Source organism: Coloeus monedula, assembly GCF_965178545.1.
Source record: "Coloeus monedula genome assembly, chromosome: 2".
Classification (NCBI taxonomy): domain Eukaryota; kingdom Metazoa; phylum Chordata; class Aves; order Passeriformes; family Corvidae; genus Coloeus; species Coloeus monedula.
Genome location: NC_138782.1, coordinates 28,888,333 through 28,901,529, shown reverse-complemented (window position 1 = coordinate 28,901,529; position 13,197 = coordinate 28,888,333). Strand labels below are relative to the sequence as shown.

The following is a 13,197-nucleotide window of genomic DNA, read 5'->3' as shown; positions in this document are numbered from 1 at the left end:
TGTTTTTGTAAGAAAATGGCTACTGGGAAAGGCATTTGAGAATAAAGTGGGCTAAGGAGCAAATAGTAATAATTCTGTTTGTTGTCATTACACAGGGCTTGCCGGGTATCTCTTCAACAATTTTAGCAAGGTTAAGTTGTAACAATGTGATTGAGGGGCATGAGAAATAAGTAAAAGGAAGATAAAAATTTAAAACAAACCAGCCCCACCCTAGTGTCTGCATATTCCAAAGTGGCAAATACAAATTGTCTTATATTTTGCAGTAAGATTCTTGGATTTATGAAGAGCAAAGATCTCCCCATCACTGAGGCAGTATTCAGTAGCCTTGTGAAAGGACATGCAAGATCAGGGTAATGTTTCATACCTTTTATTCCTTTTGTTTACTCTTAGCTTTACTAAAATATAAAGTGATACTGTACAGAAAAAATTACATGCTGCAAAAGAGTGTGATGGTTTTGAATAATAATATGTAGAAGACTGTCTCTACATTTATGAAGCAAAAAAGCTATTTAACAAAGGAAGTAGATTTTTTTCTTGTGTCTGAAAATCTTGTATTTCAAGATAAATTACTGTACTTTTGTAGTATTTGAGAAGGAATTTGCTGCACTTAGTTCTGAACTTTATTATCTGTTAAAGTTGAAAGAGTATTTTAAGTAATACAATTATTAAAAAGATTTGCACTTTCACCTTTCAGTATTTGCTTAGTTAAAATAAGTTCCTCTAAGCTTGTGCAGTCCTTGTTTCTAATTCTAATTAATTTAATGAGGAAATGTGGAAGTCGCAATAAACATCATTATGATAAAATCTACTGAGGGTCTTCCTTTGAATTCTTTTAGAGATATGAAGAGTGCCGAAAACATCCTTTCAGTGATGAGGAGGGCTGGTGTTGAACCAGGTGCAGACACCTATTTATCACTGCTGAATGTGTATGCTGAAAAGGGTGATGCTGATAGCATCAAGAAGGTATTGCAAATTTGAATTTAAATACAACTTGTTAGATCTTTTGTTCAGTATAACTTTGGAATGCTTTCTGTCCATGCAGGAGGAATAAGAAGAATTTTATAATTGGTTTCCTCCCACTTTGAAGTAATTAACAATTTTTTTTTTTTTTTTTTTTTTTTTTTTTTTTGCAATTGAATAGCTGGTTAACTGGAAGCAATGTCATAACTTCTGAAAAATACTTGTCTTTTGATAGTGGCATTTCACTCTGGGAAGATAGATTTGTCATTGAGTGATTTAATAATTCAGGGGTTTTTTTAAACAGTGCATGTGAGATATCTATGTATTTATTTATGAAAATAAAAAGTAAACCTCGATTATTCTGTTGCCATTGAGCCATCCTTTGGCCATTGAAGCCACAGGATCTTTCCAGTGAAGATGAATTTTCTTTTTTGAGAGTTCATACCAACAAATTAGATATTTGTAAGAGAGGCTTCCTTGGAGCCCTTTCTGTAGCTGATTTTTTTTCAAGTATTCTCTCTTACTTTTTTTTTAAATTAAAGAAATACTCATAAAGTAATGAGAAAAGATCAAACAAATTTTCTTAAATTGTATCAGGAGTTTAATCAGATGTAGAAGACCAAATCAAGGAAGAGGGTATTGGAAACATAATTTTCTTCTGTGACTTAAACAGTCATCAACCAGTATTCTTCCAAACAGTTACAAAATGTTTGATCAGTCATTCTTCTCTTCAGAAAGTAATTTCTTTTGAAAGTCATCTCACAATGAGAAAACCTCTGGTGTTTTCATATATGGTGTTTAGATATGAGAAAGAAACTAAATGTTATATCTGTTTTAGCTGTCCCTTTTTCTTTTTACAGTCTGAACGTGTTTGAGTCCCTCTCACTACTTCTTGCATATTCTTTCTCTCTACCATGTTCCATTGTCTAAACCTGTGGGTTTTAAAAAAGAAAAAAGCCCAGCCTTTTGTGTTTGTTTTGAATTAAAAAAGTATTCTGTTTCGAGTCACTTTGGAGTTGATTGAAGTTAAATTTGTTTTGGTTTTACAGGTGCTAGAACAGGTTGAGAAGACTGAAGGGTACCTTATGGATAGGATTTTGATACAGGTGATTTTTAGCCTTGCCAAGGCTGGGTATCCACAGCACATTGAGGATATTAAGGGACGCATAAGATTTGAAAGGGAATTAATTCCAGGTATGTCCTTGGTTCCTGCAGCAGGGTGGAGAGAGAACATTTTTTGTTTGTTTTGTTTTGGGGGTTTTTTTGTTGGGGTTTTTTTTTGTTTTGTTTTGTTTTTCCTTCTTTTTCCAAAAATAGGTAATTTTGTAGTTTTCCCTTGAATACTGAGGGAAAGGAATAGTTTAATAGTTTTGCCAATAATTTGTGGATTCATATGTGTGTTTGTGTGTTTTAGATTGTGTTTTATAAAATCTAAATATGAAACAGCTTTAATAATTTGCATACAAAAATTGATCATTAATAAAAAAAATAATTCTAAAATTCATTAAGCTTTTATAAGAAAGCAGCATGTGTGGAGTCCTTTCTTTAAACACCACTGCTAAGATTCCTGTTGTGAGAGCTCTTCGTGACTGCCATAAAAAAGGGATACTAAATACTGAATATAGTTTTTTATTACGTACCTGTAAAGTCACTTCTGGATGTTTAATCTGACTGATAACTGTTAATTATCCTTCATCCATTTTTTCTTTCATGATGTGTCTAGAAATGAGTTTCTCTTTTTTTTATCCTTCTGTCATGCTGCAGTGGTGATACTTCTGTAATTTTTGGCCTAGTCTTCGTACAGGAAAAGTGAATTTCATTGCTAAATAGAAATAATCCGGGAAAAGGTAGTCTCAAATTTGTGCTGTTAATCTTGTTGTAAAGTATCTTAATGGTACTTGTAAAACACTTACTTTCCTAGCTTTCACTAATTTTAGTAGCTTAAGGTGAAAAAGTTGGGTGCACTTTATTAATACTGTTGTTCTCTGTTTTTCAATTGCTAGATGTAATGAACTTGTGTTTGACTCTGATAACTCATGGCTTGGAAGATATCAGCTTCAGTATTTTGAAGTCTTTAAGTCATTTATCACGTGATGATTTGGACCAAGGTAGCTTCTTCTTGCAACACTGTGTAAATAGAGATCTGGTAAGCAGAACAGCAATACTTTTTTTCTTAATCTAATAGTAACAGTATATTTATTTAATTTAATGCAACTGTGAAGATTGAAAATGGTGAGTTGTTGCACAGTCCTTCAAGAGCAAAGGATGAATTTTATTTTTTTGTATCAGCTTGCATAGTAAATTGAAATTCACAAAGGAATCCTGTTTGGCTTGTGTAATATCCATTTTCTAAACATCAGAAGAATCTGACGTTCTTAACAATTTGAGAGATTGATAAATACATTAAATTAATTTTTGGAATTGCTTGCAGCCTCTGAACAAGCTGAAGCAGTACTGTAACGAGTTAAAAGAAGCAAAGATGCACTCGTCACCGTTACAATTTATCTTGCGTTGCGCTTTGGAGGCCAACAGATCAGGTACTCTGCTTATTTAGTTATTTTGCCTGTGCTCATTTAGAGTACTTGGTCACTGTTTAATTGTTTTGTGAATGTTTTCAGCCTTGGCCATTGATGTGATGAAGATGATGAAGGAGGAAGGCTTGCCAGTCAGACCTCACTATTGCTGGCCGCTGCTAGTTGCATACCAGAAAGAGAATAATCTTAAAGGTGAGTTGTCTGATAAATGCTCCTGTAGCATTATTGCAAACCTAGTACACAAATCTTACTGCTATGAGATTCATCAGAGATGAAACAAAGCCCTAGCTATGTCTGTCCTCATTTCAAGCAATTTTTCCTTCAGAAAGACTTTTTCAAAACATCCTTTCTTACTTGATTGTGATACAGTTTTACAAATGTCAAGTCTCCCTTGACATAGGAAGATGTGAGTGTTTAGTTATCTTTTGAACTCTTCACATTCTTTCTGCCTTCCATGTTCTTTATGCTGTTCATTACAGTTTACTCTTGAAGAAACTGAAATCCAAGTGAAGAATTTAAAAGTAAGGTTATGTTATTATAGCTCTCTTGGACTGCAAACCCAGTCCTTTTTTCAAGCCAGCTTCTTATTATTTGCCTGATGAACCAAACATGAGTTTTGTTACAATCATAAAAACTGCAGGAGAACTTACATTGCTGAATGTGTGAGTCTGACCTGACAGCATACTGATTGAAGGACAAAAATGCTCAATCTTTGGGATTCTTAAGTAGGTTTAAGCATTTAGCATACTTTCCCCTGTTACACATGGGGATGTCTACAGGATATGAATAAGAAGTGAACAAATATTAAATTTTAGAGTACAGTATCTAATTCTTTGGTTTGCGTTATTGGTAATTCAGAAAGAATGGTATTGTAAAAAGATGCTTTTAACAGAAGTACTTCCCCCTTGGGGAAACAAAAAACTGTCTTTTTCATCTTATCTCACAGTATAATGTGCTTTAGAATGAGATGCAGAGTTGTTAGTGTGACACTGGGTGACAAACAAAATGCACAAACAAAAAAAAAGTGCTTTTAGCAGACTCTTCATATCGCAATTTTATCTTAAATATACAGTCACATTCCAGTTCGGAAGAAATGCTGAAACAAGTATTCCCTAATTGTTTCTGGCTATAAAAATGTCTCAAGTCTTTTTCAAAAAGCCTTTGTGAAAACAATATTCAGTTTTTATTAACTCCTTAGGCTCTGTTCCTGCTAGACTACTGCCCAAGTTTATCTTCTCCTAGGTCTTCAAATCCTTGAAAGTTCTATGATATTTTAAAAGTCTGGCAGTGTTGTTTTAGCTGGGTCCTTTGTGACTTACTTGAAGCACAGTGTTGCCAAAAATAAGTAAATTGAAATCAGTGTCATGCTTCTCGGTGTGGATGCTGCCTACTGAAAAAAGCTGCTTTCTTTTACTCCATGGAAAATTTCACCTCACTAACACAATTCTAAGAGACGTTGGAATTATTTTTATATTTAGACTTGGCTCCCAAAACTGAACCTGTATTTGAGTGTCAAGAGAAAGTGAGGTGTTCATACTTCTTTTGGTCTTTGTCAAGATCAGAGGTGGCCCTAATTTGGACTCCCTACTGTAGAAATCAGCTGTGCTTTGGCTAGTACTTGCTGTTGGAAGTCATGTAAGTGAAGTGAGAAGAAAACTGATAAAGGATCCTTCCATTCTAGCATTTGTAGCCATTTTCCATAGAGCCTTTGTTTTTCTGTCTGCAGAGGCATTGCATACATGTACTTCTGTATGGCTGTAAGATAATGCTGTGAGTTTGCAAACTCATTTTTGTAGCCTGTCCAAGTTTGTATTGTCAAGTGGAAGCACTGTGTGCTTCCACTACGACTCTGTACATCCCTACACAAGTCAGTGATTTTGCAATTCCTAAAATACATTAGGTAAGAAGATACCTGATCAGTTGCTTCTACAGTGAAGGATCAGTGTAACTATTCTTGCTGAATAGAACAAGTTGTCTTCGTGTAAGCTTGCATCCAGTTTTTTCCAAGTTAATAATAAAAAAAAGAATAAATTAGTTCTGCTATCTAAAAATACAACCAATACACTTGAAGAAAGGTAAATAGGGGGAAAAAGCCTCATCCACCCTGGAATTGTTTCATAGAAATAGTAGAGCAAAGAGTAAGGCTGCAGCGAGAACCTAAGGGTGACAGCAGGTAGTAAATGAACAGAGTGGTGCTTTCTAGGAGTAAAAAAATAATGTGAACAGAAGTATAGACACAGTACCACATATCATACCAAAAATAAGGTAATAAATTTCTCAATAAAGTAGTAATGCCCAGCCTAATGTGTGTGATTTTGTGTCTTGGTATAGGCAGGGCTGGAAAAGGAAAAGAACTTTGAGGAAAAAACTATTAAAAATATGATAGCATGTAGATTGGACTAAATAATCAGAACAAACAGAATAAAAGCAACAACCTATCTCGAACTGCAGTGGGCAAGTGTCTGAATCAGTACATACGGTGTGACCCAAACAATTATAGCAGTGTTTAATTACATATTTTTCTAATGTTTATTACAGCAAAATCTGACACTGGATATCAAAGAAAATTCTGTAATTTCTGTTTTATGGAATTGTGTTTGAAAGAAAGGTAGCAGTGAAGTGGTGGCTAGGAGACATGAAACTAAACAAGGCTATTTTAAAATACACCTTAACCACTCTGAAATGGCAAACAATTCTTTTCAGTCGTTTTACACAGGCAAGTAATTTCAGGTGGGGCATTGCCTTTATGTGCATCCATTATATAAGTTGATAAATACTTACTTCCTTAGTAATTATTAGGCTTTTAGGAATGAAAAGTACTTGCAGGGTTTAAAAGATCAATATGCAGTGGATCTGAAACTGTTACTGGCACTGAGTCATTTTGTATCAGGTTATGCACTAAAATCAGGAGGGCTTAGTGTAAATAAGCAGAAATGTCTGACTTACGCTTGCTCCTGAATATTTTATAGCTCCCCTTTGCCTTTGAATGATCAAATTATTTTTAAAAACACTTCTTACAAGTGTGTATTTTGCTTTTGGGATCTACAGTTGTTAAACTGTTGTATAACTATTGTTATATACAAACCCCATGGTTAGTGAATGGTAATTCAGTTTTTTTTTTGGAAAATACGAGTCTGGGTCCAGAGGGGAGTAAGAGTGGTGATTTCACAAAGTTACTGCTTGAAATCCTGTTTTACAAACAGACTTTTCTGGAAAAGAACATTCTGAGTGGATCTGAAATTACCAGCACAGCAAAAATAAGTTAAATACTATGCTTTCCTGAATGTGGCCTTACTTTTTGAGCTGCAGTTTTGTTTTTTTGTTTCCTCAGAAAACTGCTTAAAGCCAAATTTTACTTCCCTTGCACATGTAGAACTGTACATAACTGCCTTAGAAATTCCTCCTGTTCTCATGGGACTGCTGAAGGGAGAAGGCATGACCTAACTGTGAGAACCTCAGGAAATGAATGGTAGACTGAAATGCAAGCTTCATTTTTCAGTTTTTGAAAAGCTGCTCTACCACATAAATATTATGACCGCCTTGTAGTTCATCTCTTCTGTATTTGTTCTTCAGTATACTAATTTGAGGTTGGAATCTGTTCTGTTGGAGTGTTTGAGTGCTGTTTCCAGTATTGACAAAAAGAAGCTGTTTCACTTTGTTTCCTATTTCTGTCTTCTTTCCACTGAATTATTGGATTTTGTATACTCAGCTCCTGTGTACTTACATATGTCAGCCCAAGATCTCAAAAAGCCTGTTCTTGATCAAGCAGGGAGATGGCCAAAAGACTTTACTGGGGGTTTTAGTCATGCCCAGTCTTCTGGATCAGTGGTCTCCAAAGTGAGGTGTGCAAGGCAATCCATTGGGTTATGAGTGGGCTGTTTAGCAAATAAATATTTTATCCTTTTTGGCTTTCTATTTTTGTGTGTGTTTGATAATGCCCACAACTCAGTAGAGTTCTATACATGTGTAAAATTTCTAAATCAATATACACGTATGTTTGGTGGGGGGGTGTTCTCAAAAAGGTTTGTGAGACCAGGTTCTACATGAACATGACTGCACTTTCATGTCTCTTTTAGCCTGTTTTTTGGTTGGGAGAGAGAGAAGAGGTTAGTGCATTTTCCAGTATGAAAAGCAAAGAATTTATAAAAGTCCACCTACATAATGCTCAAATCCTTTTAATTGAAATGGAAATGTTTCATTGCTTAGTATTGTGGAAGTTGTTTATTTGACTATAAAGTAGTTCTACTCTTGGTGAGGTAGAAAATGTATGCAAAACTGTAGGATTCTGTGTTGGTTTCATGAATCTTCTGTCCCCCCAAAAACTGTACATCAGCCATCTTAAAAAAAAAAAAGCTGCCACACATATCTTCATTTTAAGTTCTTTGGCTATGCAATTTCTTTGGTGCAGTGTGGTTGTGGTATCTGCATCTTGCTGTTGTGCTGGTGTTCTGTTTCTCACACCTGCCTTTTCCTGCTCAGGAAGTGTGCCCTGATCTGTCTGCTAGGGAGTGGGGATGCTTAACAAGCCTGTTTTCTGCACTCTTCTGGCTACAAGTTTGAGCTCAGACCTCCTGAGTGCACCACACCTTATTCACTGTGGGATCTAGTTCTTGGTCTTCAAACTACTTGTTAGAGTTACTTTTGAAATTATTTCAGCATAGGAGGACTTAATGTAATTTAATTTCTAGGATGTTGAAAAGAGGAAATAGAAACTAGCTGTCAACATGTGAAAGGTATGAAGAAAGATTTAGTGTAATTAATTCTTTATTCATATTTTTGCAGATTCTGGTCCAAAATCAGTGTTTTGTTTAAGGCAAACTCGAACAGATGATGCGACTTTAATCTAGTGTGACTTGCCTGCATGTATTTTCAAGTGCTCAAAGGGAATTCACATTTGATTATTTGCACCATAGTGCACTGCATAAAATATTCATGGAAGTGTCACTTTTCCATAGGTGGCACTCCAGGGCAAAGACAGGGACTTTGGACATTTTTAAAGTAATAAGTATGAAATGCAAGTTGAAAAAAACATATGCTGTTTGGTACTGGTGTCCTGCAGCAACTGACAAATCATTTTTAGACCAGCAAAAAATGATTATACCTGTATTGGTTTTGACAGGGGTTCAGAGTTTGGTAGCTAAGGTTACTGCAAGAAGTTCTGCAAATCAGAAGAGTGTGAGCAGTTAAAAAGAATGACATAGCCTCTTAAACTACACTCTAGTTGCTGGACTATTAATGTTTGGTATCCGGTGTCTTCAAATGGGAATCTACAGAAGTGATACACAGTCTAGTTGCGTGAAATGGTGTGAACGCAGTAAAAGTTACAAGGTAACTTCACTGGGCTTGGGAGACTCCAGCCTTTTTCTGAATTTCCTATTTGAAGCTGATGTGCTCTAGAGTAATCAACCACTTAAATTACAAGCATGGTACTGGTTTTAAACAAATCCAGAAGACAAATCCTGAACGCTAATGCTAATCAGGGTTGGATACTGGGAACAAAACTAAGAATGTATCATGTATTGAATAATGTGTTTGTATCTTGAGTATGATTATATACATTACATCGAGTTTCAGATTTGTTTTTTATGCACAATATTATGGGCATTTTGATACATAGCTCTATAAGGCGTTCTGCAAACATGACTAACTCATATATTTGCTGTGTTAGAAAATTACTTTGTATAATAGCAATTTCCAAACTGAACTTTCATGGTTTTTATAGTACAGCACAAACCAGGAAGTTTTGTAAATCTATTTTAAGTTTCACAGTTAAGAATTCTGTTAACACCTAAAATAGAAATGCAGGATTTTTCATGGCAATTTCAAGGAGGGAAATTGAGGACACAATTCCTTTTTTTGGAAAGCAGTGTTTATTTTTAAATGTTGATTCTCAAGTTTTTCATTTTTCTGAATGCTTAGCCTTATTAATTTTGCCTTGATAGGTATCTTCGAGGTTCTCAAAATGATGCACAAATTGGGGGTGGACCTTGATGCAGAAACATATACAGACTATGTTTTTAAAAACTTTGCTGATACTGAAACTGCCCATGCCCAGCTGAAGGTGAGTTTACACGTAAAATTTTTAAAAATTACTATTACATGGCTTCTTTTATTATGTTCTCTGTGAAGGCTTTAGATCCCAGTAGTGCTCCAAACATGAACCTGGTATGATGAAGCCTTTTCAGAATATTTAGAATACTTTTCAAACAGTTGTTGCACTGATGGTTTGTTTATCATGTCTTTTTCCTGCTGCTTTTCTTTTTCTTCTTCAGAGCTAACCAAAATATTTTGCTCCAGACCTAGTAGCTTTCTGTTTTCTGAAGTGGAAAAGTAAATTAATGAATAATGCCCTTTTTTTTTACTGGGGATTGGAAGTACTACAATTGTTTCTGGTGAATATTTTTTTTGCTTGCTAAAGAATTGAGAATTGGAGACCAAATTTAACTGTCCCAGTCTTTCTGCCTTTTGTAACTTTGTCTCTTGCAGTTGATTTCAACACAAAAAATTTTTGATCAGTAGCAACTCATTTGGCTGCCATATAGACTTCTGTAGAGCACTTTCTATGTTCTCAGCAGCTACAAGCTACCTTTGGGAAGGAAGTGTTTAAAAAGATGAAGTTTCAGAAGGTCTTCTCTGTGTGAAGTGCCATGATTGATTGCTGATTGCTTTTTCTCTAGGAAAATGGCTGCCTGTTTGAAAGTGCTGGGCTCTACATAGCAGAACTGAGAAGTGAAGCACTGCGGGGGAGGCTGGACAACGTTCTTTCTATAAGTGAGTATTTTTCATGTTGCATGTTACTACATACTTGGTGGTAGTGTTGATTGGCTGTAGCTTAAGAGATTTACTTGTATTCTAATGTGAGGTTTCAAGATATGTGGGGAGCTTGAGCAAAGTGCTTATCATGTGAGGTCTTCTATGCTGACTTGGCAGATTGAAACTACCAATTCTGAACCATAAATCACAGTTTAATTCTTCTTTGGTATTGAACCTGGCCATAAGATTTACATATTTGCAAATAACAGCTTTACTGTGATTGTGACAGGAATGTGACACTCTTTGTACCTTAGAGAGCTTAAGCAAAGAGTTTGTTTTTCACAAGGCCTGTGAGGTGGTTGTTTGCAGCATCAGTGACTACAGAATGTGAGGAACGATACAGCTCTGAAGTACTACAGAGTTACTAATGAAAGAACCAACTTTAAGGAACTGGTGGGCACTGACATTAACCTGAGGGTGTTCTGCTGATCTCTTGGTCATGGAAGTCGTGTATAAATGTGATTCGTTAATTAGGCATTGAATTGTAGCATGTTTAAGAGTTTTCTCCAAAGACTGTTCTGATTATCAGTGCTTGCAAAAATTAATTTACATCATTGACTAAATGTATGGGATGGGATAATTTGCTTGGTTAAATAGGAATATGTGAGTCTCTTCAAAATTTTTTATTTAAAAAAATAAATAGTTTTTATTTTCCTAGTATGCTGAGATGTTAATAAAACACCTAAACTTGATACAGAAAGATCTCTTTGTAAACAACAGTTTTATGTGTCCAAAGCTATGGAGAAGCTTAAGCAGTTGTTTGCTGCAGTTGTCATTAACTGTTTTATTTAACAAATACAGAAATAAGTAGTGTATATACCATAACTCTGGGAAGCTGTTGCGTTGCATATGAGGAAATTGAGTAGTTACTAATCAGTGATTTGATTTTGGTATTGGAGAGTTACCCATTAGTGAATCTTCAAGATTCACCTTGTATTTTCCCACTATTTTGTTTAGTTTTATTACCAAAAAAAAAAAGCATAAACCCAATCATTGACCCTAAAAAAATGAAGTACCTAAAATAACTTTGAAATTTTTTTCAAAGGAGAACTGTTTATTAAGAGCAATGACATTTCTGCTGGAATGTGAAATAGTTGGTTTTTTGGTTTTTTTTCCCCTCCATGAAAATGTAGGCCCCTCCACTCATTCTGGTTAACTGAAATAGGCTGGTTTTAATCTGTTGTAAGACCCAAATACATGTATGCTTGGTATATGGTAAATGTGTATGATATCAAAAGTATGACACAAGCACAGGTAGTAGGTTGAGTTCTGTCTTACTGCCATGAAATTAGTATCACATATTATATTATTTAGCCATTGTTTGTGAGTTGAATTTAAATCTTGTAATGGTATTTCTGTTTACAAAGACTAGGGTTAATAATTCATGGAGACATATCAAATTTCTTTGAACTTGAGCTTTAAAGGAAGCTACTCCGTAAATAGTTTACCAAGCTGAAATGAATGCTAGTAAATCTAATTAGCACCTGTGTGATGATAAGGCATGGATATTAAACAGCTGATTTTTTTTTTTTTTTTTTGACTTGTCTCCTTTTGCAGTATTACAAAGAGGGAAAAATAGATGCAGTATGGAAAATAGTTTGAGATTGTCTCATCAGTGTAGTCAGAGGAGGCAAAGGTTGGTTATTAATGCTGGCTGCTATCTAGGTGTATTGATTCAGCTTCTCATGCCTTATAATGTATAGATTTCTGCTACTGACAAGATGAAAACTCCAAAGCATCAGCTGAGGAATCTGGGCACATAAGGCAGCGTACATGAGAGCCGCTTTTTCCCTTTATCATGCCGTTCCATTCCACTTCATTGTCAGCCCCTTGATTTTCTCAGACTTGTTTGTTGCTAAGGAAACCAGGTTGCCGATTGTCAGCAGCAGCTGAGCATACTAAGATGCTTTTCTGCTTGTCTTCTTATGAGCAAAAAGTTTAATATACTGCTGGAGGAGAATCTGTATTGAGGGTGTCTTGAAACCAACTTTACCTGAGATTTTCAAACAAAAAGAAATGTTCCAGCATTTAAAACTGGAGTTAGACTAAGGAAGTGCTTTTAGCATGTTCTTGCCTTTGACTTCCTGGGTTCCTTTAGAGCTGCTGTTTTTATTTTGGTTATCTTCTACCATATTGCAGCCCTTGCTGAAAGGGCCCTGTGCAGTCAGGTTTTTACAGCAGTTAATTCCATTGTGATGCTGAAGTGAGATGATGATAACTTCATACAGGACATAAATGCACCCACTACTGTATCTTTTTCTTTGCTGGTCTACTGTGCTGGAATGAGAGACAGCAATTCTCCAGGAAGAAGGTAGAATGATACGGAATATTTAGCCAAGAAATTCTGTAAAGATTAGGACATAAGCATAACTGTAAATGATCTCTCAGGGACATCTGATTTTAAGTGATTTTGCAGTTTTCCTTTGTGTTGAAATATTATTGTAAATAATAATATTAAAAAACATGTAGAACTGCATATTTGTCTCCCTCCCCCCCCCCCCCCCCCCCCTTTAGATTTAATTTAATTCAGTGGGTAGCACTTTAGATGGAACTACTTTTTCTTTCTTTTCAGGAATTTACACTAGCAGAAGCAAACACCTAAGAAAGTGTTGTGCCATTGATTTTTTGCTTGGATTTTTAAAATTTTATTTTTATTATTATTTCAAAAAAAAAGGGGCAAAATTTTAAAACCTATTTTAAGGCAGGCATTCAGTCTAAAACAATTAGCAAACCATTTGCCTTCAGTGGATCTATTTTGGTTCCAGTACTAATATCTCAGCTTTTCGTGATTAGGATTGTTTGAGGTTTGTTTTGCTTTTTGGAATTAGTCTTGTACTTTCTTACAGACAAAGATGCTTTATGCAATTAATAATTTGTATAAAAAGCTAAT

General features: G+C 35.2%; 1 protein-coding gene across 2 annotated transcripts in view; it reads left to right on the top strand.

Moving 5' to 3' along the window:
- The window catches only part of LRPPRC (leucine rich pentatricopeptide repeat containing), a gene marked incomplete at its 5' end in the record, with an annotated part of 87,389 nt that overhangs the window by 14,283 nt on the left and 59,909 nt on the right, over positions 1–13,197 (top strand). For both annotated transcript variants that reach the window (XM_082277214.1, XM_082277215.1), the window contains 8 exons: positions 264–350; positions 837–963; positions 2,010–2,154; positions 2,964–3,106; positions 3,392–3,497; positions 3,579–3,686; positions 9,437–9,555; positions 10,172–10,265. In XM_082277214.1, the coding sequence (XP_082133340.1) occupies positions 264–350; positions 837–963; positions 2,010–2,154; positions 2,964–3,106; positions 3,392–3,497; positions 3,579–3,686; positions 9,437–9,555; positions 10,172–10,265 (929 nt within the window). The remainder of the gene's footprint in view (positions 1–263; positions 351–836; positions 964–2,009; positions 2,155–2,963; positions 3,107–3,391; positions 3,498–3,578; positions 3,687–9,436; positions 9,556–10,171; positions 10,266–13,197) is intronic.